The sequence below is a fragment of the Neopsephotus bourkii genome, unplaced genomic scaffold, assembly GCF_033783945.1.
Source record: "Neopsephotus bourkii isolate Nb327-2 ecotype Australia unplaced genomic scaffold, CSIRO-AGI_Nbou_v1 NB_1663, whole genome shotgun sequence".
NCBI classification, from domain to species: Eukaryota; Metazoa; Chordata; class Aves; order Psittaciformes; family Psittacidae; genus Neopsephotus; species Neopsephotus bourkii.
Genome location: NW_026902137.1, coordinates 1356017 through 1382354, shown reverse-complemented (window position 1 = coordinate 1382354; position 26338 = coordinate 1356017). Strand labels below are relative to the sequence as shown.

At 49.4% G+C, this 26338-nt stretch overlaps 1 protein-coding gene across 5 annotated transcripts in view; it reads right to left on the bottom strand.

The window, feature by feature from the left end:
* Positions 1–26338, bottom strand: part of RALY (RALY heterogeneous nuclear ribonucleoprotein) — a 152402-nt gene that overhangs the window by 1986 nt on the left and 124078 nt on the right. For all 5 annotated transcript variants that reach the window (XM_061375479.1, XM_061375481.1, XM_061375482.1 and 2 more), the window contains 7 exons: positions 18118–18382; positions 13731–13803; positions 6092–6139; positions 5684–5844; positions 5083–5196; positions 4416–4561; positions 92–140 (listed from right to left, as the gene is read on the bottom strand). In XM_061375479.1, coding sequence (XP_061231463.1) covers positions 96–140; positions 4416–4561; positions 5083–5196; positions 5684–5844; positions 6092–6139; positions 13731–13803; positions 18118–18382 — 852 coding nt within the window. In that variant the 3' untranslated portion in view covers positions 92–95. The remainder of the gene's footprint in view (positions 1–91; positions 141–4415; positions 4562–5082; positions 5197–5683; positions 5845–6091; positions 6140–13730; positions 13804–18117; positions 18383–26338) is intronic.

The window sequence follows — 26338 nt, the reverse complement described above, 5'->3', positions numbered from 1 at the left end:
AGAACATCTTCTGAAGCAGCAACCACCCCAACATGCATGGAAAGAAAGCTTTTGCTCAGAATCAGCCTCTAAAAAGCAGCGTGAGCTGTACCTGGTTACTGTAGTCTGGCATCCTCCACGTCTGTGTAATGGCTGTTCTCCTGGAGAGAAAAGGGAACCAGAAACAGTAAATCATCACGTCCCTCTTGCCCTGCCTGGGACACTGTGGTACCACCACACATGTGGTGACCAGCTGATACCACTGTGTGGGAGAGCAGTGAGCCGCTGCTCAGAGCGGTGGGGGAGCTACAGAACACACCTGATGTGGACACTGGGTGCTGTGGCTGTGGCTTCTGGCAGACACAGCCTCAGGCAAACCCAGAAACCTCCTCTGGCTCCTTATTCTGGAAGGTCTCTGCCAGACAGCCCTGGGATGTGTGATTCCCTCTTGGAGTCTGCAGTCTGGCTTCTCCTGAGCCTCAAAGGGACTGGGATGAAATTAAGCCCAGCTTCCCCTGTGTAAAGCCAGGTGTCTGATCTGGGCTACACCAGAGCCTGCACCTCCAGTGGGCACGTCCCAGGAGAAGTCCTGAGCCTGTGTCATACACTGCCGGGGTTAGACTGGATGCCTAATGAAGACAGGTCAAGTCCGTGCTCAGCACCTTCATAAACGTTACTGCGTGTGCTTGCACAGCTCACACCTTGTTGTAGCACTGTGAGAAGTTAATTTGGGACCTAGGACACACCAGGGAACAGGCGTTCCCACATCACTGGAACTGAGCAGTGGTACTAAGGGGTAGCCAGTTTGCAACGGCAAATCATGCACAATGTAATAACTGCTACTGAACACAGAAGCTGGTCCCAGTCTGCAGCAGAAATCATCATCCAGAATGATAACATTCATAACCTTTATCACTTCAAAGGCCACAATAACCGTGCTGATGTGCTGAACCACTCCCCATGCAACAGTGGTTTTGAAAGCACAGCATGTGGAAGTCCCCTTCCTGGAGCCATCCTGCAATGCAGCATAATTAAAAGAATTAGGTGCTCAGCAGTAGGATTTTATCTCCTGAACAAGCCAAATTTTGTGGTGAATATTTTAGAGATGGAAATGAACCTGGCTGCCTGCAGGGGATGACAGGTAAGCTGAAAGGGAAGGCAAGGGAGCCCAGCCTCAACCCCGGTAGCAGCAGCTGGTTTACAGGGCACTGAGGGAGATAGATTTTTACAGACACGGGGACCAAGAGGGTCTTTTCTGAGACTCTGCAGGCAAAATGCCTCAGGACTGCACTGCATGAAGGAAGAAAAGCGGGATACCAGGCTTAAAGGAGCTGTGGATGGAGCCTCCCAAGAGAAGGAAGTCTGGAGGCTTATGACTGCTGGCAACAGAATAAAGACTCCTTCCCTGTAATGACAGAGCAGGCAGCGCCCTGGGAACAGGCTCTTCTGGAAAGCCAGGTGAGGTGGCATGTGCTCTGGGAAAAGGAATAGCCCACATCACAGGGATTGGCCTTGGAAAAGTGGGTGAGGATGAGGGGCCAGACATCACGGCAGGTATCTGCTACAGACCATCGGATATGAAGTCTCCTCGGGAAGGCTGGAGGAAGCCTCCTGATCACAGGCCCCTGGACTCCTGAGGGACACCAAGCACCCTGGCAAGGTGTGGGAGGCAGCAGGGCTGGGTGCTGCAACCCAGACTTCTGGAAAGTGTCAGGAATAACTTCTAGACACAGCCAGCTGACCAGCTGTACAGGGGTGACGTTCCTCTGGACTGCTGCTCATGGCCAAGGAGGAACTGGTCGAAGGTGTGAAGATGGAGCGATCATGAGACTGTGAAGTTGAGTATTGTGAAAGAAGTGACCAAGATAAAGAACAGAATCAAACCCCTGAACTTAAGAGAGCAGATTTTGGGAGTTCAGGGATCTGTGTAGCAAAAGCCCATGGGACACTGCTCTGGAGGCAAAGCAGACCAGGTCTAAAGAGCTTCCCCTCACCCAGCTGGGGTTAGCAGCACTGAAACAGCACCCTGCTTAGCCATAGAATTTTCACATGAGCTGAGGTGAACTCCCCCACAAACTGGGATGCTCAGGCCTGCTGGTCGCCAGGAGACATCCTCCAGTTGCCTACAGGGTATATGTGGGACCTTAGACCCAAGTCCAATTGGATATTCCCCAGCTGTCACCATGGGGAAGAGGTTCAAGGCAGGGAAGTCTCTGTGCTGGGTACAGCCCAAGTGTTGGCAGGTCTGGTTCCTGCCTCACACAAACTATGTCCTTCTCACTTGTGTTGTAGTTTGGGTCCAGGCAGAAGAAAATTAATCCTATTGCATGAGAATCTAGCACCAAGCCCCCAGAAATGGTTTGGCTGGAGACTGGGCTGATAAATGGTCAGAACTACATGAAGACAGTACCATACAGGACTAGGAATCAACCACTTCACACTATAAATATCTGCAGCCACAAGGGCCTACTGAGCTCCCCCTCCTCAGCATTGGGCAGGGATCTCCACTTTGGCAGGGACACCTCTCAAGTTTACCCCTCACATCTGATAGATCCCTTACCTGACACCTGGCATCGATGGGTTGGTAAGTGACATTTTTTGCATGCATGCAACATTTAAGACATATATGGTAAGTTTACACAATAATCTTTGTATCCTATACTGTAAGTGTGGTAAACAGTATTGACTGCCAGTCCAACTGTGCTTATTAAGTATTTTACATACCTGTCTCTTCTCCTATGATGCAAGAGTAGATAATGTTTTTACGGAGTGGTGTGAGCACCATGTCCATGAACAGCAAGTGATGAAAGCTACACTGCTGTGTGTGAGCCAAAGAGACATGGGATAAAAGAGTCGCTTCCCTGGAACTGGGAAGACTTTAGATCTGTTCAGTGTTGTAAGGTCAGGAGCAGAATATGAAGGATGGCTTTTGTGAGCCACCTTGCAGTGTTTAAGAGAACATCCCTGCAGACGAACTGCACACATTAAGCATGCTGAGCACATGTGAGCCTGTCTGATGTTGGCAGTAAAATGTTTCTGATCTCAACATCACTTTAGGAGCAGAGAGTTACAGAAAATAGTTAAAAGGGAGCTGAAATAGTCATCTTGTTCATCTACTCTTAATGAAGGCCATTCTTCTTAAATCATTGCCAGCAGACGACTGTCCACTGTTTCCTTATTCCACTAATTGCAGGAAAATCCACATTTTTTTGTTGACAGGCTGTATGTTATCATTATTAGTATCTGCAAGTTTCCCCTGATTGCTACCATTTGTTCCCCTTGATGTAATTCAAACCTGGCCTTCCTTTTTCTAAGTGACACAGAGATGGAGGCTAGCTTTTGCCTTTCTTCTTTATCGCATCTGTTATGATGTCTCCCATTAATTAGCTCTTCTCAAATTTAGGGGTCATGGACTTCAGCTGTGAGGCACCAGATACCAGAAGAGCTGAAACACCATGTTTAGATCCCATCGTGACTAAGGTGAGGCAGAGCAGAAGACTACAAAAAAGCTGGGAAGTGTTTTGAGTTAGAGGAGCTTTCAGGCCACAAGAGGAAGGCTGTGTATGTCAATGTGCGGCGGTCACCTCAGCGATGCTGAGCTTCATCCTCACTTCTACTGCCACCAGTGAGGAAGCAGAAGGAAGGGAAGGGGAATGCACAGAGCTGTTTCAGGGGACACTCAGCACAGGCTCAGAGGCTGCCCGGACATCGCCAGACCTTAGCAGGAGAGCTGTGCCAACCAGCCCAGCTTCCCGGGGCTGCAGTCCTGCAGAAGAGGCATGAGGCAGGGCTGCCCTTGCACCCCAGCACCCTGCTGCTCTTTGCCTGGATCTGGACCTGATCCTATTCTCAGAGCAGTCTTACTGGGTTCAGTGGGAACATCCTTATTCAGGGTGGGACTAATGCCAATGGGATTGATGTGTGCATGACACCAGGCCAGCCTTGCTTGAGTGCTGCCCTCCCTGCGATGTATAGTTCCATGCACAGCAGCTGTGGCTTGCTTGGACCTTACAACTAAGTTTATGCCATTTGGTGTCCATCCAGTCAACAGGGCATTGCAAATGTGCATTGTTGGGAAAGTGCAGTTAGTGTAACACAGCCTGTCTGCTGTATGTTCCAATCCATCTGAGAATTACTTGGGAGCAGAAAAACTTGTTTCAATCATCAATTAATAATTGTGAAATCAAGGATAAATGTGGTCTGAATTTCAAGAGCCAACCATGTTTCTTCAGCATCTCCACATGCATCTGCTAGGTCATTGCTTTTGCAAGCAGCAGAATGGTTTGAAAGAACAAGCTGTTAACAATCATGGGATTTAAACACAACGATTTCTCTTGAATGAAAAGCTATTTTTCTGGGGATTTAGTAAGCTTCAGTGAAACTGTGTCCGTTACTTAACTCCTCTGTCTGGGGAGGAGTGTGTTATCCCAACTCACCAGTTCATCTTCACACTCATCCCGTGCTAGACCTTCTTCCTCGCCCTCGTCCCCGTTCAGTGGCTCCTCCGTGTTGGCCTCTGCCTCTGATGCTGTGTCTTCCTGCAAGACTTCACTTTTGCTGCTCTCCACCTTCTTCCGTACCTCTGTGAGAGCAAGAGCCAAGCCACCCGGCTCAGGGCTGGGGAAGCCTGATGACACCAACCCAGTGGGAGCCCAGGTTCAGTTGGGAGGGGAGTAATGCATCTATTTTATTTCTGTTTTTTCTGTATTGGGAAGTCTTGCTGATTTTGAGGAAGCTGCCCAAAAGTAACCCTGGAGAGGGCAGAGCAAGTCATTGCTCTGCATCCCTCCGATGTGGGTGTGGGAAGCGGATAGAACAGAATAGAACAGAACAGAATAAAAAAGCAAACTGAAAAAATACAAACTATATGACAAAAGAAAGAAAAATATCTCACCATTTTAAACCCCAATTCTGTACTTTGGGAAATTCTAGCCTGTACTTTTGGCCCGAGATTGTACCCTGGAACTTGGGGTTCGACACTTCACCGTCAGAGCCTCTGGGGATGCTCTAAGCCACGATGGTGGCCAGCTCTGCAGGGTGCTTCCTTGCACTCTTTGCCTGTTCTTAAACTGGCCCTGAGACACCCCCATGCACCCAACTGACCTGTGGACACCTTCTGTTCTTCAGCGATCTGCTCCAGTCGGCCCAGGAGAGCGTCAATGTTGGATTTGATCTGCGTCAGCTCAGTTTTGATTGTTTGCAGCTCGCTGCACTTCACTTGGAGAAAGGAAGGGAAAAAAGGCATTTAGAACCCTGCAGATCATCCAAAGTGCCTGCCTCACTCCTCTGTCAGCCCCAGGACACCCCACTGAGCAGGTTAGAAACTCAACTAGAAACCCTATGCTAGAAATATACTCTTTGCATCCCTGGAGTCAATATGTGGTGATGCTTGCGTGTATTTGTGCTTGTCTATGCTGGAAGGAGCCATGGTGAAGGGTGTTCATGGCACACAGCTAACAGAGGCATGGAGCAGCAATGTGCTCTCCTCCATCGCCTTGCTGCCCTGCTCCCCATTATGGCAATGGCAGGGATAGTTGGTCCTTTGCACCCCAAAAAGGCCATGTGTTCAAATCCTCACTTGGGCTGTTGTTTCTAGATGTTCTGGGGGTTTCCAAGGTTTTCCTTGGGAGCATCTGGCCCTGTGTGTGGGTGCCTGGGGATGGGAGGTCCATGTGCACACCAGTCTCCACATGCACATACTCACACTTCAGCTTGGCAGAGCTGTTGGCGATGGCGGCCGACCTGGCAAAGAGCTTGACGGGGAGCGTGGCCTTCACGCGGCGCACGAGCGGGATGGTGACCCGCGGCCGCTTCACAGGGACCACCCTGGGCACCGGGGAGACTCGGCCCCGGTACTCGAAGAGCCTGCAGTGGGATGGAAGCATGGCGGGGAACAGAGGCTGAAGAACCCCGCAGCACCCCCAGTGGCGCCCTGTGCCTGTGACTGGGTGGCAAAACCGGAGCCCAGGCAGTGCTGGTGGTGAGCCGGGGCACAGCCTAGCCATAGGACCCCACTGCCCTGGGTTGGGCTGGACCACCCTCCACCCCACCTCGCTGCAGGGAAGATCCTGCCCCATAGGAAGCCCCTTTGGCTGATGCCTCCCCTGCTCACCTGTCGTAGAAGTCATCCCTGTAATAGTCATAATCGAAGTCGTAACCACTGCAGAGACAGAGGCAGGATAGCACAGGTTAATTAGTGCTGGCACAGGTTAACTACTGCTGGCAGTTTACCATTATTATTCCTCTCATTGCCTGCTGAGCCTCCCAGGTCCTTTATTTATCCCCCCTCCACAGGGGAGCCCCAGTCCTTCCAGCTGCCTGGAGGGGGGCTCAGCCCAGGAGGAAGATACGGGCCTTGAGCAAGCTGCTCTAATGGAAGGTGTCCCTGCCCGTAGCAGGGGGTTGGAACTGGATGAGCTTTAAGACCCCTTCCAACACAAACCAGGCTGGGATTTGGGGCAGCTGAACACACTGGACAGGGTGATGTTGGCAGCAAAGTGTTAACCTGGTTGTCTCAAGGCAGAGCAACATGTGTGGAGTGGATGAAAACCTACAAACTAGGTGGGGAGAAATGCCCACAAGCTCCAAGCCTGGGGAACAGGGAGCAGCCCTCCATCCCCAGCCAGCCACACAGAGATGTTGAAAGCACAGCTAAGGGGTTGTGTCTGTACAGTGGCATCTGAAATGTTCTCATGGCATTGCTGACATCCCTCCATCCTGCATTTAGTACAGCAGGACCATGTCAGGCAGACACTGCTCTGCTGCCACCCTCATATGGTTTGTTTTCCATACAACACAGAATCGTTGAGGGAGATGTCAGCAAGAAGAGGGTATTTATTAATTTAACATCTCTGCTAGTGAAGATTTTTAAACCCAGCAAGACATTGCCCACATCCTCTTTTCTTAAGCTTTAACTGCATTTTAACCCAAAGTTGGAGCAATGCATTCCCCATGCCTGGGAGACCCAGCAACAGCTTTCTCTCTTGTGGCAGCTGGTTCTTCACGAAGCAACACAAACCAGGTGGTTAGAGTGGGTAACCCCAGCTCTTCAGAGACAAGACCTGCTCTGGAGCTGCGTGATGCCCCGTCACACTCTCAGCAGTGCAAAGAAGAGCAGCACTGCTGAAGGTACCAGCCATCCCCAGCTGAACACAGCATCTGGTTCCCTTGTGTGCTGCTGGCTGAATTAATGCTGGCAAAATAAGACATTATGCTAATGCTCCCTCCTCTCTGAACAAAGAGAATGGTTATTGCAGTCCTTGAAAGCAAAGAGTCTGTCCAGCATCATGAAACCACTTGAAGTGGTATATTAAAAATAAAAAGAAAATCTAATAGGAAGAAAGATTGATGGGGAGAAGGAAGGACTCAGAGCCAGAACAAACCGGGACATGGGGAGAGGGAATGATGAGCATTCAAGTACGTAGCTGAGAGTAAGTCTGGTGTCCTGCATCTTAGGCAAGGAGTGACAGGAAGAATGTGGGGCTGCTCAGGATGGCTGGTGGGAAGCACGGTTTGGGCCTGAAACTCCAGGCTTGACCCAGGGCACCTGTCCTGGCTCTGCTGGCACTGGGCTTCCCACCGGATGTTTCAGTAATGCTGGTTTCTTAAATGTATTTTTCCCATGGCCCTTGGGTGCTCCTTGGGTTCCCCAGCAGCCCGTGGCAGCATGGGGAGGGTCAGCCTATGCCTCGTGGGTGCCTGAAGCACACTTTGGATGGAGACGCCAACCAGGTGTCCTCTGGGGCTGAAGATGGTGCAAGGGGTTAAGGGCAACAAATCAGCACTTGCACCTACTGCCTCTTGTGGGGTTTGCTGCCACCACCATGCACTGCCACGGTGACTTTAAGAGTGGTGGTGGTAGGATGTGACTATGGAGGTGTTATCACCATAAGCCTTCCGATTTCAGTTCCATGATGGATAAGAGCCATTTTGCTGACAGTTGCAGCATAGATCTGAGTTTCAACATCATTTCAGGCCTGGAATCCTCCCCTTCTGATCTGACTCACAGACAACATTCCTGCTGAGCTCACAGGAGAGAAATGAACATCCTGGCAGCCTTCTGTCCCAGTCACTGCACGATCTGCAGTTTTTCTGTTGTGTGCTTTTCTAAATTGAAAGGGAAAGAGAATTCCAGCTCTTGCTGGAATATCACCAGCCTGTTTGTGCGGCAGAGATGGGCAGTATGGAACGAACAAAGGTATTTTCATGGAGATCTTCCTAACTGTTAACTTGATTTTTGTTCTAACCTGGGATGAAACCTGGAAATACAGAAATTCTCCAAGAACACAGCTCTCCTCAACCCACCCATCTATTTTGATCACCACAAATAGAACACAGCCAAAATAGGAAGCAATTTGAACAGAATTAGGGTGTTTCTGCACTGTCAGACTTCCCCTCTTCATTTGGTTTTTTACCCTTAGATGAAACTTAAATGAAATCGCTGCTATTTTGTAATACCTGACAGGCTCTGGGGAACTGCTTCTGGGTACCTCCAGCAGTGCCCTGGAGCCACATTCAAGAGGAAACAGTGGCATCGGTCTGCAGCTCTCAGACAGACTCCAAGTGGGATAAATGATGTCTTTATCCATGGCAAAAATTCCCTCCATGGGCTGTGGCTCTTGCTGGGAAGTTTGCTGTGGCTTGGAGACCATGAGGCAGCTTTAGACTGTTTGCCATAAACAGCTCCAAGCTTGGGGGCATTTGGCAGAATCCTGACATGCCCGGACTCCTTTTTTCTCACCCCATTTACACTCCTGGTCTGAGCCGCTTCTCTTCTGAGCCAGCTCCCTGGTAAGAGCCCCGCTGGTAGAGCTGTGGGCACCGTGGGCTTAGCAGATGCTGGCTCCGGGGGAGACAGGGATGGAGAGGAGCTGCAGCTCCAACCCCTTCGAATGGGCATTGCCCTGCTGCTGTCAGCGCTGTCCCAGGTGAAGCCTTGCATTTAGAAACAAGCAATGAGGACCTGAACGGAGTGGGCACCCTCCATCTCCAGCACTGACCCTGCCCTGTGGCATCTGGACACCTCTGCCTCACTCCTGGGCTTGACTCCAGCACCAATAGGATGAAGCCTGGCCTCAGGTACTGTAGATCCAACCTGGTGTGGGCTAGAGAAGGATGGAGAAGCCTAAAACCCCAGGTGAAGTCCTAACCCTTTTTCAAGACTAGTCAAAACAGAAGTCTGGGATATGAAGTCACTACTAAACACTATAAATATTATTACACTGTTTGCAGAGGGACGTGTGAGCAAAGCTGGGCAGCCTTGTGTTTTCCTGATGGAAGCTGCTACTGGCCCAGTTTTGCAGCTTCGCAGTGGAGTTGGCTTACAACATCCCTGATCTGCAGGGCAGTGGGTCTGAGAGCATCTACTGATATTTGTGGGTGAAAAGCAAAAGGGTGCATGTGGGACTCCTGCCTTAGTCCTCAGAAGACACTTCCGTCAATTTCAAAAGGAATTAGGGGCATAATTATCCTGGAGAGACTTCCCCAAACCGGTGGGACTCATCTCATTTGGCTTCAGACACTGGGAACATAAAGAGATAAATTCATGCCATGGGAGAACGAGGCAGTTTCAGGTCATGGTACATCACACCTAAAGGCAAACATCTAAAACACTGTCAGGTGAAGATCTGTTTTTATCCAGCAAGCATAAGGGGAGTGCAGACAACCAGACCATGTAAAAGCCTTGACAGCACAGAGGGCTGAACTCACGTGAGACGAATCCACACCTTACATTCAGAGTGATGTGGGACTGCAAATCCTCTGATCTCAGCCTCTGGAAGTACTGCTAACCATGCGACAGCCCTCAAGGAAGGCAGCAGGTTGAAACAAGGGATTTTTGGAAGCCTGTGACTGTATGACCCTGCTGTAACATGCCAGCCAGGCCAAGGCTTGATGATATCAGGGAGGCAGTGGAAGGATGCTTTTACCAGTATCCTTAGAAGTCAGGCATTGAGCAAAATCAGGTCTTCCAATATGCATGCAGGAAAACACCCGAGTGAAAGTGAATGCCCTAGTGTGGGTGATCTATCTGGACATCGTCTGCCTGATAATTTCACTGCCCACAGGATGAACCTTCCTGAGACTGCTGTATCATGTGTCAGTGACCTGGCAGGTCTTCCTTAGTGTATAGGAATCATTTTTGCTGGTTTTCAATCAGTGGGTGACACTGCAGGGACAATCAGAGTGAGAGGCAGCAGAAGGCTGTAAGGCTGCGTCAAGTAACGTGATGCTTCCACCTCCTGATGCATTTCTTCTGCTTTGTTTTTCTTTAGTAGTTACAGAACATTTATTTATGACTCACAAAGGTTCAAAATCCAAACATTCGTAACTGAAGGGCAATTGTTCACATGTGCTGCCTTTACATGACATTTGTGGTGCCATTTCTGAGCATTTACCTGAAGAGCAAACTTACACTTGAGCTTTTAACTACTGCCCGACAGCCCTGCATTGATAATCACAAGTAACGTGCTCAGCAAAACGTCCTTCTACTAATGGCTGCACAACCTTCATTATTGCAGCAGTAGAAATAATACCTGTTGGAAAGCTACTTAGAAACTATGGCATTGATCAAACAGTGATCAGTTTTCTGTTCTTGTGTATCTGATGTGAGATTCCTTCCTGCAAATAGCCAAGACTGTGGGAAACTGGGAGATGTGGGAAGGGAATCCACACGCTAGGATGCTAGGGCTGCAGTGGGGCTGCTGTAGGCTGGGACAGCATGCACATCCTTACTGTCACTGTTGGGTCTGCTGGGTTTGGATACCATTGCCCCTCTCCTCCTCAGCCCTGTGGTTGTTTCTCAGCTCTGTCTGTGTGGATTTGGCATTGGGGTTTGCTGGGGTGTCACTGCTCCCACCACCGCTGCTGAGACATGGATCTCTTTGGGGATGGGCTGACACCAGCTTTCTGCAGGGATCCTAATGGGAATAACAAGGGATGTGAATGCCACCTGAGCTGGAAGGAGGAGATCATCCACTTGCATCTGTAGGCTGTGAAAGTAAGTCAGCAGTGATTTGTGCCTGTCACCATTTCAGACAGTTCCTCAGGCCACTGAGCTGCCAGACACTCGGTTGCTCTCACAGTTCTTGCTTAGGTTGTCCTCATTGTCCTTTTGGCTACAGAGCAACATTAGTACCAGCATTATGGGGAAGGGCAGAGATTTGTACTTCCAAAGGTCACCTGCAGGGCTGGCAGCCCCCACTGCCCTGAGGCCACCTTCCCTTCCCAGCTCACAGCACAGGAAAATCATTGGCAATGACCCGAATGCAGCACAAAATGCCCCAGGAAATCCTGTCCAGACATTTGCTATGCAGGCAAAAAAATAATGTTGCCTGAAGGTAAGAGTTTTGAGACACAGTATGTGAATACCTGGGGGCATGCTCGAAACACAAGTTCATTTTCCAGCCATCCTCACTAGCTCATCTGCAGTATCTCCAGGTATGTCTGCGCTCAGCAGTGCTGGCTGTGGTACCAGGCAGGAGCACCCAGGGGACTTCCCATGTGCAAAGGGATGCTCTGGCAAATGCCAGAGGCAGAGGGAAGGTGGCCCTGGAGATCCAGAGGGAGCAAGGGACAGCAGTGATGACAGCAAGGTTTGCTATTAACTAAAGGCATCTTGTGTGGAGAAACCTAAGAAAATATATGATGGCATGAATCTGAGTGTATGTTTTACCTGTTGGAGGTAGATAGGAGGCTATATCCCTAAGGACTTCTATTAAACACCTAGATACACCCCTAGGCTGGTGGATCAAATAAGACTGTCAAGATTGTTGCTTTCTCTGTGTCCAAAATGAGTTTTCCCTTCCCCTTGACTCTCTCATACAGACTTGGAGTGAGGCAAAGTAAAACCCAACCTCTGAAAAAAAGAATCTTATGTGCTTTAACACAGCATCTCTGTAAATTATAGTGCTGTGATTCTTAAGTCTAACATTTAGGAAAATTTATGATGATTAGGGATGCTATCACCATGGCTCACTGCAAACCTGGATTCCCTGCTGCCCGGAAGATATTGTAAGTTCTGTTCGTCCAGATGGCAAAGTTTCAATCTGACAGCCAATCTGGGATGAAATACTGCTTAAAGCTCAGAATAGCGTAGTCCTCTGGCCTGTATTTTAGCATATTTGTCTTTGTGGGAGGCAGCAAATGAGAGATGTTTGCATTTATTCATCTACATGGCAGCCTGGAAGTCTGAAATATTGGTCACTGCAGCAAAAATGGATTAGCAATCAAGACATAGACGAATAGTGAATGAAATGCTCTTTGCTGCAAGATGTATGGAATGAATTGATTTGCGTTATGGCTAACAGCACCACGTAAGCTGTATATGTGCAGCTAAATAGAAAGATTTGTGTCATCTCTGTTTCCATGGATCAGCACGGGTAATGCAGAGCCAAGCGGCCCCCTCTGTGAATCCAGTTCTGGTGAGGGTCCAAGCTGGTCCAGGGTGGGACGAAAACTTTGCCTGGTGAAAGCTGCAAAGGAAGAGCTCAGCTGAGAGCTCTGTGGAAGGTCTCACAGATGCGGGTGGTGGTGGGAGGTGGCTGTAGCTCTGGTGGGTATCTATGCCAGAGAGCATTGCCACCACTGAGGTTTTCCATTCTGTGGCCAGGCTGAGTCTGAATCACAGGGTTGTTTTTTTTTCTCTTTACCCCTCTCACATCCTTTTTCTTTTAGCAGAAAACCCTCCAGTTCTCCCATGATTTCCTTTCTTATTACATCCACCAAGAACACTGAGACTAATTTTAGCCTTTTCCTCGCAACGGCACACCTTCTAAATCCTGACTCGGTGCCCCAGCCTCCATACCATGAGACTGGCTTAAAAATAATGAGAATTTGTAAATAAAACACATTTTGGGATCTTATTATTTGGTTCTGGTTCTTGAACCTGCAGGGTGCTCTCCAAATACCTTTGCAAGTTTTCTCTTCTGCAACCACAGGAGCAAGAACTTCACAACTTTCTCCCATATTCCCATGACTCCAGACTCTGGGCTTCAAGGAAAACCTTTACTTCTTATGAAAAATCTTGGTATCAAGTCTCTAGAGCTGGCAACAGTGGCACTGAAAGCTCACTCTGACACCTGTAACATGTCACATATCCCACAAACCTAGTCCACATCCTACTTGTCCCTCCCATTCCCTTGACTGGTCACTGCTCCAATGCACAGCCTCCCTTGGGGCTTCCGCTGGCCACCTCCTCAGTCCAGTTCCATTTGATGCCTCCAGGGCTTCCCACTTTCTTTCTTTCTTTCTTTCTTCTCTCCCTTTCCCTGTCCGTTTTCTCATGCTCCTTTCTCCAGGATCTTTCCCTAAATTATCCCTGCTCCCTGTTCTCCCCTAACACCCAGCATGTGCCACTGTGCCCCGCTCCTACTCCCAGCTGGGGAAGCTGGGGCTGGAGGGGAGCACTCCTCATTACACCTCTTTCATGACCTCTGATGTGGTTAAAGCAGGTACTATCTGCCTTCCTCCAATGACCTCCAGGTCCAACACAGTTCACAGGCTGGACCATGCCCAGGCAGAGTCCCACAACACCATAAGTGTTGGCCAACCTTGGCTCTGTGGCTGACGTCTCTTGCTGGCTCCCCTCCCTACAGTCTAGCATTGAGGGGCATTGCAAAGGTCCAGAATTCCATGGAGGGGCAAGATCTGAATGTGCAGCAGTGGCTGGGGAGGGAAATGAGAATCAGCCCCAATCAGAAGACAAACACCAGCCCCAAGACCCCACCAGAGGAGGTGTCGCGATGGAGACCTACCTGTACAGCGCGGAGGCTGCTCTCTTCAGCCCTTTAGGTCTGTTGGGTTTGGGTTCCCCAGCCATGTTGATATCTGCAATGAATGGACACACAGCTGTGACATGGCACGTCCATGCTCACCGGCAGCTATACCTGACCATGGAGCAAGGGACACTGTGCACAGCCCTGCCGTCAGCAGAAACAAACCCCTCCACACCTCCAGTCACACTTCCACCCACTTTTAGGATGTTTGGGGCCTGGATGGAGCCCCACAAAAAGGCAAATACATTCTTGCACTTGGCAAACCTCTTTCTTTTACTTTAGAAAGCCATTTATATTTTAAGTCAAAGCCCTGCACATGGTCTAACCAAAGCACACAAATTCAGGACAGGCTTTCAGGAGAACTCGGCGCTGTTATGGTAAGGCACGGACAATATATGAAACTGCTGTATGCTGTTAACTGCTAACAATTTATCCTCTGCTTCTTCTAGGACAAAACTGAATGCTGAGCATGAGCCAGCCGGGCATCACTGTGGTCTGGGCTGTGTTAAAAGCTGCACAGGGTGCAGGCACACGCCTGCAGCCACCCCACCTGATTTTGGAGGAGCATCTTCTACCAGAGGAAGTGAGAATGAGCTCTTCTAATCTGCTGAGGAAATTTCTCTCCTTGGTTTCGGTGCCTTTGACGTGAGAATAATGTGATACAGCCAATTTCATGGAGGCTGCTGAGAGCCTGGCAATCTTAACGCCGAGTGTGGCCCCAGAACCACAGTGAGGTGAGTTATTGGGAGCACGAAGCCTCACCTCTTCATTTCTTGGCCCAGGAGTGAGCAAATTGCCTGCTGGCTTCTGTAATGAGCTGTAAGCTTTTCCTGTTCTGCAGGACCTTTCTTTCTAGATAGGCGTCAGACCTCCTGGACATGCCGGATCTCAGTCAAGCAAAATGGGATTTCCTTATGTAGATCAAAAGCACCATTTGCATGGGGTTGGACATAAGGTGCCCCACAGCACTGGGACTTGTGCTAAGCTGGTGGCACAAGTCACAGTCCCTGAGGTGCAGGTGGATTTGAAGTTCTGTACAGAAACCCAGACTGGTCTGGGCTGGAAGGGACCTTAAAGCTCCTTCAGTTCCAACTCTTGCCACAGGCAGGGACACCTTCCACTAGAGCAGGTTGCTCTGGGGCTTGGGGTTCATGGATCTGTGACTGCAAACTGGGGTATTCATAAGCTTGCCTAACAAGTGTGGTATTAGGGTGTTGCTCAGCTATGACACTGAATGTTCCTCTGGAAGAAGATTCAGATAAGCATGTGCATTTTCTTTGCTGCCTTTTGTCCTCCATCCTCCCATGCTCAGATGCTAAGCAGAATGCAGAAGAGCTTTAAGCCTGAACGCTAGCAAGAACATGCACGGCCATGGGACAGGTCCATGGATAACTGCTGCCAGGGTGAACATTATGCATTTGGTTCCTTTTTTGAGTCTGTTGAGCAAGGCAATGCTTCTGGCAATGCTGTTCACTACAGAGAGGAATAAACTCTTCCACAGTGAAATTCTTCCATGGTGTATCCCAGAACACGCCCCTCCTGTGCCCCAGGTCCCTTGTCGTGAGCCCTTTTTGCTGTCAGTGTGCATCTTGCCAGCTGCCAGTCACTTTTCTTGCAAACTGGATTGCCAATGACAGCCCCATGCTCATTAACAACCTCCAAGTGACACATAACGAAAGCCCAATGGTGGACAATGACAATTAGCTCCATATTCTGGTACCAATCACTACTGTGGAGCCTGCATTGGTGCATGCAGACAGCCCTACCGTGGTGATGGGCAGTCAGGTCCTTCAGGATTCCCTTGATAGTAGTGAACAAGGAGAGACAAAAGCTCACCATACACATCAGTCTGGAGAGATTTTGAATTATTCCCATTCTGCAACACAGAACCTGCCTGCCCATCCCAAGGAAGTATTTATCCCTCCTGCCCATATCCTGGCACCTTTGCCCACACTAAAGGGAGAGGTTGTGCTTTGTGTAGTCAACATGGTAGGGTGAAGTTACAGTGTAGATCCAGCTTCCAGTGCAGAGCTCCTCCACTGGAATGGTAATTGCCTCCTGCAATGACTGGGGTGTCTGGGAGCCTCAGGAGAAAGTACAGAGGTTGCCAGGACCTGCCTGGCAGAGCAGTCCATGTCCCAGCACAGGATGGGCTAAGCCATGGTTTCAAACACCTCCATTTGGTGATGCATTCAGTACCTTGCTGATCTATTAAAATGTAAGATTGATTGTCTGCATGTATGGTAACAAAAGTGGAAGAAATGCTATTAGACCACTAAGCTTGAGAGCTGACCTCAGCCAGGAGATGCAAGCTAGAAAGATACTGCATACTCCTTCGTTCTGGTATGTGCAGGAAAACATCACCTGCAAATCACAGCACTCATGTCACATGCAAAACTATGAGGTTTTCCCATTTCTTACATGATGGTGCAAATTCTCCTTCACATGTGAAGAGCTGAGGCAGGAAAGGCAGTTTCACTCCAGTTGTGCCATGCGGGACTGATACAGCTGTGTCATTACAGCAAGTGCTTTCCATGCCCGGTAGCTCTGGATTTGGACAGGGATGCTGTCCTGCTGGCACTGGGGACACATGGTCCTATGTGGTCATCACCTCTGCTTTTCCTAGGGAGGGATATTCTACCTTGTCTTGTGCAAAGACGTTTTCTAGGTACACTGTTCAGCTCTTTTCTGCTGGGTCCTCCTGAAAGGGGAGTGTCTTTGTGGTCCGTGAACAGCAAAGGAAAGCCTGCTTCTGTGGCAAGACTGGCCAATGAATGGAAGGCAGATAAAACAGATCTCAATCTGCACCTCACCCAGTACATGTATAGGACTCCCAGCTATAATATTGTCCTTTTGACTTGTTTGCAAGCCAGAACTCTGGGACCAGCACTGCAAGTAAGAGGCTCCTATCATGGCAAACCTTTCATCTCTCTCTTCAGCTAAGTGGGCAAGTGCTGCCTGGCTCTTAGCTGCATATCTTTTATCTGCCTGGAGCATCACAACGAACTCCTTCGCTCCTCAAGGCCCACCCTGTCATTATGTATGGACTCTGCAGATGTGGGCAATGCCTGGGCTGGAATTACTCCTGGCACACTGTGCTTGGCCTTGGTCTGCAGCTCCGCTCTCTGGACCATGAGAGAAGTGAAAGAAGTTTTTCATGTTTGAGTAAGTCTTAAAGATCAGACCTAGCATGTGGCTTCTTATTTCAGCCTGCTGTGCCAGAAGCAGGGTGGGAATGGGCTGCAAATCGCTTTCCTGGGTGCCCAACAACCACTGCCTGCAGCAGGCTTGGAAATAGCCATTTTTCATTACAAATACTGTCTCCAGTTCCAATTCTCAGCTTAGAGCTGATGACAACAGCTTCTCAGCATATGACACTTGAGAGCAATCTGCAGAATAAGGATGCAGCTGGGAGCAGCTGGGGTGGTTCTGTTATTTCTTATCACACAGCAGTGCAGACAAGAGACTTTCATGTTTCTTGGGGCGTGAGTTAGTTAACATCGGCTGGCTAGAGTTAGTGTGAGCTAGTTTGATTTGACTATCACCTCTCTAATTACAAATACTTAAATATGCTGGGCAACTTATGTGTAAGTAAGGTTGAGGGAAACCTTACTGCAGCATTTCAGTATATAAAAGAGGCTTATAATAAAGTTTAAGGGAGCCTTTACCAGGGCCTGTAATGGTAAGATGAGCAGTAATGATTTCAAATGGAAGAAAGGTAGGTTTAGGTTGGATATAAGGATGGGGCTTTGAGCAACCTGGTCTAGAGACAGGGGGGTTGGACTAGATTATCTCTGAAGGTTCCTTACAATCTAAATCATTCTATGTTTCTATGTTTCTCCCTCAACAGGCAAATGGCAGAAAGGGAGCCAGGCAATGTCTTTTCCCATGCTTGTTTTTCTTCACCATACCAAAGATAAGGACATGGGATGATTCAGAACTGTGTTTTAGCTTCCACAGTCAGAGCCCGTAACACAAGGCTTTGGACCACAGTGTCACAGCCCTGAGGATACTTTGTCTGAATGGCCATGACCAGCCTTGCTGTGACCTATATCCACATGGGACCCAGGAGCCTTCAGCCCCTACCTACCCAAGCTGTGCTGTAGTAGCACTAGTCTCCAGCTCTGTCACAGCATGTCTTTGCCTTGCTGTTGACCCTGTTGATCCTGACCCACTGGTTGACTTGCCTTGTCACTATGGACCCACTCAGTCATCATTGGGTTGTGTCTGACCAATGTCACCATCATTGGACCTGACCCTCATCTGCAGATTGATGTCCCAGACTGGACATCCCTTGACCATCCCATGCAGAGCAATCAAGTCACGTTGCCCCTGGACACCCAAAATAGCTGAAGAAACGACTTACCCAGTGTCTGGCCAGCAAGCACACGTCCGTTCTCACCCAGCACAGCAGCACGTGCATGCCTCTCGTTGGAGTACTGTACAAAGGCATAGCCCTTGTGAACGGAGCAGCCCACCACTCGCCCGTACTTGGAGAAAATGGTCTCCACATCTGACTTCTTGACCACAGCTGTGTTGAGATTGCCAATGAAGACTCTGGAGTTGATGGACTTGGGGTCATTCTTGTTCGTGATGTTGCTCGTCTGCACCTTCAATGACATCTTGAACACCTGAATGAACAAACCAACAGTCAGGGAGGTGTGCAAGGGGATTGCTGGAGTCTTACAGAAGGGCGAGAGATAAATCCCCCAGTAAGCTTGGAGCAAAGGAACCAGTTCCTCAACATCAGCAAGTCACAGCTGAGGGGGTCCCATCTCCAGAGACCCCCTGTGTACTGGGGAGGTGACTGTCACAGCTCTTGTTGGAAACCTATTTATCAGGCTGACACTCTGGGTGTAAGCTGGTCACTTTTAATGGCCAAAACAAGATTTAAATACATTTTACATCTACATAAAAGCTTTAATACTACTATAAAAATGCTTTTACCTCTCTATACTTAATTACAATTCAAAGGGCTGCTCTTTTGAAAGCAGTTTGTAATCAGCACCTTTGCTCATGCCCACCTTACCAAGCTTTCCTGAGCTGAGTACCATCCAGCACAGGCCAGCTCTCACTATGCACAGGGAGAGCCTTGTCCCCGTGGATCCGCACTTGCAGCTGGGAAAGGATTTGAGTTTTCTGGATGCAAGTGAAGAGATGCAAGCGGCAAACAGCCCCGTGTGCTCCTATCTGGTATCTGCACTCTTCTGCCTGCCTGTGCATTTGCATGCTGGGCTTTGAGCAGAATTTTGTGCTGACAGAAGGTGTCACTGTTAGCTTGGAAATCTCGAAGCCGTCAGCCAGATCAGCTGGAAGCCACTCCAACCCGCTTCCCAGAGCTGTAAGGCACAATCCTCCAAGTTTCTGGCCTAGGGTATTTTTAGGCAGCCTCTGAGAATAGGCTTCAGCTCTGAGGACTAAGAGGACCAAGGGACAGGGCTGGATATTGTGTGAAATTAAAGCTACCCTGGCTGCCTGCTTGCATTTCTGCAGTGAAAATTAGAGCTGTCCAAAGACATCAGTTTGATTTTCATCTTCCAGAAAGAGAGGGGATGCTTTAGGATCGTTATTGTATGCTTCATACATAACATGTGGTTACCTGGGAAAAGTCAGCTCAGAGCTACAGAACATGTTTTATGATGCACATGGAGGTGCTGCTGCTCTTCCCCAGCTCCTTCCAGCAGCACCTACAGGTACTCTCAGCACCTGGGGCAATGCCACCAGTGTCCCCTCAACTCCAGGTGGTCCCTGAGCCTGGCGCAGTGGATGCACTGCTACCATAGTCCCATGGTACCACCTCCCTGGTAGTCCCCAGCATCTGCCCTGGCACTGGGCAGAGCTAAAGCGCCATCTGCCTTTGGGGTTTTGGCTCTCTGGGCTTAAAGACCAAGTTTGTCTGGGTACAAGGTGGGGACAGTGGCAGCTGCCCATCTGCATGGGTGCAGCTCCCGTGGACCCAGTCCCCAAGCCCTTGTTCACAGCCCAGCCTGCCCGAGGCAGACAACTGTCAGCATGTGATGCTCTGGCATGTGATGCCCCTTGGGATACAGGCTGCCCAGGGCGGTAGTGGAGTCCCCATCCCTGGAACTGTTCACACCCCATGTAGCCAAGGCCCTCAGTGCCATGGGTTAGTGGTGACCTTGGCAGTGCTGGGGAATGGTTGGACTTGATCTTAAGGGTCTTCCAAACTGGTTGATTCTATGATTCTGTGATACCCAGCAGGGGTTGCTCCTGTCCATAGTCCCTTTTGCCTGAGGGTACTTCTACCCATACAGACAAGCATTAGGGCTCCTGTCACTGGCTCTGCATCTCCAGGCTTTGGAACTTCAGTCCACCATGAAAGCAGAGACAACAGAGAAGACTCACCCACACTATTTCCAGGTCTGACCCAGCCACGTGCAGGCAGGGAGAATGCCTTCTTCCTCAAAACAAAACCTAGTGCTCAAATATACTACTACACTGTCTGTTCACACCCCATCACTGAAGAGTTTTACTGCTCCTACCCCCCCAGTCCCAGCTTAGGGAAAAGCCAGGCTGCTGTTTGCCCAAACCCTTCCTGAACACTCACCAGCCCAGATGTGTGTTACTGCAACAGTCAGAACCACTGACCAGCTGCAAACACCAATTATACCAAGCACTGAACTCCTTAAGCCTGTGTAGGAGGAATATGGGTTGTTAAGCTGCCTCTGTGCATGAGAATAGAAAAGGCTGTCTGGGGGATTTGGGTAGAATGGCGGGGTGTGGGGCATAAACCAGGCGATTTTCCCCCAAATCTAGTGTCTGCAGCCTCTCATCATGCGCAACATGAGCCAGCCCTGCTGCTGTCAATGGACACTTTGCTCTATGGGTTTGCTTAAAAATAAAAGCTGGATGGAATTGAGCTGTTTCTCAGGTGGGCACTAAGGCACCAGATGGATCTTCACCTGAGGAAAGACTTCTCCAAGTCCTTCCTTCCATGACCTTGGCTGCCATGGAGCTGGGGACTGAAGAGGAACCTGCACCTCTCCCAGGTCCTTGATCCCTGTCCCCACCTTGCATCCTCCTCATCTGGCTCCTGTGGCCTTCCCCCCTGCTTGTGTCCTCCCCTCCCCACCTGCGATGCTGCATCCCTACAGTCTCATAAAGCCTGTGGCTATAAAGCTGGCGATGGGAGAAGTCACTTTTACCACCCATTGCAGGGACTAGTGATGGAGTGGGGAGCTCAGCATCCACCTCCCTTGGTACAGCCTGGCCCTTGGCTCCCTGGTGAAAGTCCCAGTGGCTTTGGGGCCATGTCAGGACACTGCAGGTCTGCACAGGAGATGTGCCTGTGGCTGATGAGTGATGGGATGGGGTCACCAGATGGCAAGCTCAAGGTCAGGCAAGGCAATGGCCACGCTGCTGGGAAAGACTTGGGAGGAAGCCAGCGAGGCCCCAGATGAGGTGTTTTCCCAGCGCCATCTGCACACTGACACTGTGTCTGCGCAGGCAGGGAGCAGGGCTTGGGCAGGGAGCTCTGCCCAAGGCTGGGGAGCTGGGACTCTGGGCTCCTAGCACAGCTGCTCTGAGATTTTGGGCACCACCAGCGCTGTCCTCAGCCTAGCAGAGAGCCTGCACACCTCTCGCTTTGCAGCTTATAAACCACTGGTCACTGTGTTCAAAACCGCTGTGCAAAGTGCTCTTCTGCTGCCCTGTGCAAGCATGGCATCCCCTGGAGAATGCAGCCTCCCTTACTTCCTCTGTCCTGTTCATCTGGGGCTTCTTCTTACACACAGTATTCATTTCACACCACTTATTGGTCCCCTCTTACTGTAACAACTGAAAAAGGACACCTTAATCATTGCATATTAATATTTCATACTCCAGCTAACTGCCTTCCATCAGAGCACTTTGTGTTGTGTCCAGATTACATTCAGCACAGCCATCAGGCACATTGGCTTAGTGTCCTTTCCACGTGAAACAGCACAGCTCACCAGAGCAGTGCTCTGAAGTACAGTGTCTTCTCAAGCCACCGTCTCTTTGACAGGCCACATAAAAACCAGTGGGCATGAGTCAGAGCAGAGTAACTCAGACATGAGTGACATGTCTGATTAGGAAAATATACACAGCAGAGACACATATAACTGGTTATAGATCAATATTCTAATAACTATCAGCCTTCAGCAGATGCATTTTCACAGCTATTATTTTACCTTTCAACCCCCAACCACAACTGCAACAAGACAGACTTGGGTTGGAAACAAGAACAAGACAGTAGGCAAGTAGTAGTAACACTTGGACATAGATGAATGTATACAGGGGTCCCTCACCTTTAGAACCTCAGAGAACACCAAGCACAGATGACTGTGATTTTCTGCAAGGGAAACTGAGGCGCAGACAGGAGAGGTCTGGAGGGTGTGTGCCACCAGCCTCATCAAAGCTTACAGAAAGATCATAACCACACCTCCCACTCCCAAATGCACCCAATGACATAGGAGACTTTGGGAGATTTAAGGATGAGATTGTCATAAGTTCCTTCCTTCAAGCCACACCACAGTGATGCCATGAACACATCCATCTGCATGTATGCTGTGCCACCTCAGGGCTCTCCCACCATCCCCTGATAATCACCCCTGCAGCCTACCCCTACCACAGATGCCAGGACCACAGTTCTCCATGGATTCACCACCCTGCTATGCATGGCACAAGAAAACCTGCTCGTCAGACTGAGAAGAAAACATGGGATTGGCTGAGCTTTGTACCCAAGAAGTCAAGGATCCCCAGTGCCACTTCCTGGAGGTGTGAGGACCACTCTGAGGTCCTACACAGCTCCCATGCTGTGCCTGCCTGCACATGGCCCCAGTGGTGCTGCAGCACTCAGAGGTGCACAGATACCCACCGCTAGCACTTTGTCCTAGGACAGCATGCCTGGAAAGAGTGTCACAGTCCTTGCTGCCACAAACATCCAGGAATCACTTCAAAACACTGATACTGAATCTGGTAACAGCCCAAGGCCAGGGCTGCTTTTTTTCCTCCCTGCTTTAAGTGCCTTGCTTCACAGATTAGCTGTTTAATTGAGAGCCAGGTGTCTGAAATCCCCAGGGACCTCTGTCTTAGTGATGAACTGTCGGAGAAGAAAAAGGTAAAGCAAACCCACTGAGCCCCACTACCCTCTCTTGCAGAAAGCTCTTTATTTCAGCGTGACGGCAACACCCAGCCAGGCTCTCATTCTCCTCTTATCACGCTTCTTCACAAAAGAGGAGATGTGGTTTTTCATCCTCCGTCCAGTAACAAGTTTTCCCAACTCAGTGGCTTTCCACTGCGAGCCAGATGACAAATGAAGACATCCTGCAGGGACCAGGGCCAGGTTTGGGGATGGCTTGGCATTTGGAGTACTGAAAAAAGCAGCAGCAAACCTGTGTCTTACCAGCACATGTGATGGATGTTGCAGCCTGTGGTGCACTATGCTCCAGTAAGAGCTGGGGGTCCCCAGCCAGGGCTGCTGCACCCCTGCTCAACACTGGAGGAAGCCTGAATGACACAACTTGATTCAGGTCTCCTTTAACCATACTCTTTCACAGGACAAAACCCAGTTCTGCACCACCTCACTGCTTTTTGGAGGGTGCCCACCTCTTTTCATCCCCCAACTGTAATGTCTGTACATCCTCCCTACAAGTGGGAAGAAGGATGGTTTTTAGGGAGGAACAAGGCAGTTAACATGCCCCAGCACAAACTGGCATGGCTGTGACACTGAGCATCTCCCTTCAGGCAGCCATCAACCCAGATGCTCATCTCTAAGGGATTTCTGACTAAAACAGTCCTTCTTTTAGCCAAAACACCCTGAGTCTTAGAACAAAACAGAGCCAGCTACAAGACAGAGGAGCTCCGCTGACTGCACTGCCGCAGCACCATTGACAGCACAGAAATGCACATGCATTTAAAAGCGAAGTCCCTACTACCCCCGGTGCCAATCATTCCTCCCCCAGGAGCTGCAAGTAATTTGCTAGTGAGTCCCCAAACACCAGGGCCGAGCTCCGAAGCATTAGTTTAATAACCAACACAAGCCCTGCAATGTTTTTAATAACTCCTGAGTCCCCAGTACGTCCTGCACAGAAACCCAGAGGGGCTCAGCCCTCCTCCCAGAGAGCAGAAAGACCCTATTCACTGTTCCATGGTTCAATAAATAGAGTAAACTGGAAGGAAACCAGTCCTTGGGGTTTCTGGGGAAAACAGCTTCGATTCTCCCAAACGTGACTGTTAAGGGACCAGAACGTTATTAAAAAAAGGATAGACAAAGCTGTCACAATTATTAGACCAGTTCTGCAGGACCAGGGCTGACTTTTGGGGAAATCTCTGCTCTGCTCAGAGAGGCGGCAGAGCCAGAATGCTGGAGATAGCTCAGCAGGAGCCAGACTAACTTCTTGTTAAGCTGTGGGTTCCCTTTGCAAATCTTTCCCCCCCTGTAAAGTGCCTGAGGACACTATTTCCTCCTCCCGAGCATACAGACTCTGCAGGTCCAGTTTCAGCCCAGTTTCCACCCTGCACATCTTATTTTCCTTGGTAGAATGAAATGATTTTAACACCTGACATGCAGGAGACGCTGCTGCTGTAACAGCTCTGGATGGGGACTGCCTGTAATGACACATGTGGTGATGCATCTGCACCACCCAGGGTCACAGGAGAGCATCCAGCAATTACTGCCTCTGCGAGCACACTGGGAACTCCTGGGGAGCTTGGGGTCACAGCTGTATTTATAACCTGCCCTCACTGCCTGCCCTCTACTGAGCACTCAGGTCTCAGTTTATGGGGTGGGTGAAGGATGGGGTGTAGCTGCTGCCCACCTCTGGTCCCCTTCACCCCTGTTTAGATGGTGGCTGCATTCATCCTGTGCACTTGGGTAGCACAGAGGAGAGAGCAAAGCTACTGAGCAGGAGGGAAAGAAAACATCAGACACATCTGGTTCAAGCACATTTGTTGCAGGATGTGAGCAAATAATCCTGCCTGACACCATTAGCTTGTGGCAGATGTTGAGTTCCGCATTTCACAGCGTTCTGGTAGGAGGGGCTGGTCTGTTCCCTTGATCCATCTTACTCTGTGCCATCTCTGACACACATTTACGTCGGCACATCCTCTCCCAGAGCCATGCTGTGTCACCAGTACACACTGGGTTATGTCACCTATGGCTGAAGCACTGGGACCAGCAAGCATGGGGATGCTGATGCCTTTGTGCTGCATAGAGGGGGGAGCAAGGCAGAGCTGGACTCCATACCCTCTCTATTTTTGAGTGCTACATCCACAGATTTGGAATTAACTCCCTTTTGGTGCATGGTGCTGCTGCTCAGATGAGCGGGTACTGAGCACACAGCAGCATGGACAGAATTAGATCCCTCATAATCTTCCTTCAACTATCTGTCTTGCTATGCAAACAGCCTCCTTTTTTAATTTTTAATTAAAACAACAAGCCATTTTGAACTGGAGAAATCCTGCCAGCTGGCTCTGATTTAAATTGCAGTGCAACTGGTAAATCCTTCCATAAATAATCAATAGCTGGTTTAATAAGTATTTAATCAGTTGCTAAAGGTACAACGGTTATAAAGTCTGTTAGGTCAGCACACAGTTTATAGCTGTGGCTCGTAACTGTCTGTCCAACATATTATTCATGCCATAGAAAGCTTAAAAATCTATTCATTAGAGCCTTAAATCCTGTCTAGTAAGTGCAATAAAGGGATGACCTGCAGCTGTATCCTCTGAGATCCATCCAAGCACTGCCCCTCACCCTGCCTGTCTCCACAAACTTGGGTCTCACTCCAAAGGACAAACGTGTGCGGTCATGCTGGAGCTAAGAGGACTCCCTGTGGGGAAGGACATGGCTCCCATAAGGCAGATACCAGAGGTGTGCACATATACATGATGATCACAGATCATCACCTTTACACCAAAGCTGCTGACCTGCACTGGCTTTGGAGGCAATGTTTTCTCTCACCTGCTTGTAAAGCCAAAGTCTCTCCTTGGGCCAAAGATGGGCAAAAGTTGTCCCACCAGCAGTGCAATGCAAGGAGCATTCAAAGTGCCCCTGACCCTCAGGCCTGCCCTACAGCTCGGAGATGAATTTCTTTGGAAACAAGGATATGTCATGCACTGACCAGCATTTCCAGGCAGGTATCAACCTTGGTGGGTTAAATTTGGGTTTCCACTCCAAAGTTAACAACACTGCATTTAAAACATGAGAGTCCTGTCAGTATACGAGGCAAAAAAAAGGAAACCCCACCATCAGCATTGTGCTAGGAGCACGAATTAGGGCATCCTCTGAAGCCTACATGGATCACCATGCTGGGTTTCACCCTACAAGAAGGAGCTCCTCCGCACTTGAACATGAACTCCCCATTCTCATTGAACTTTTCTGGACTCTGCTTTTCCCATGAAAATATTCTTTAAATGAAGGCATTTTTCTCCTAAAAAAAACCCTCAAAAGGATCATTTTTTAATTGCAGAATATGCAACAAGTTGATTTCAGGAGCTTGCTTCTAATCGTCTTGGAAATCTCTCATGAACATACTAACATTCTTTTTGACAGCAGCAAAATAAATTTTAAAGGTCAATTGAACCAGATAAGCCCAGCCTGGCAGCAC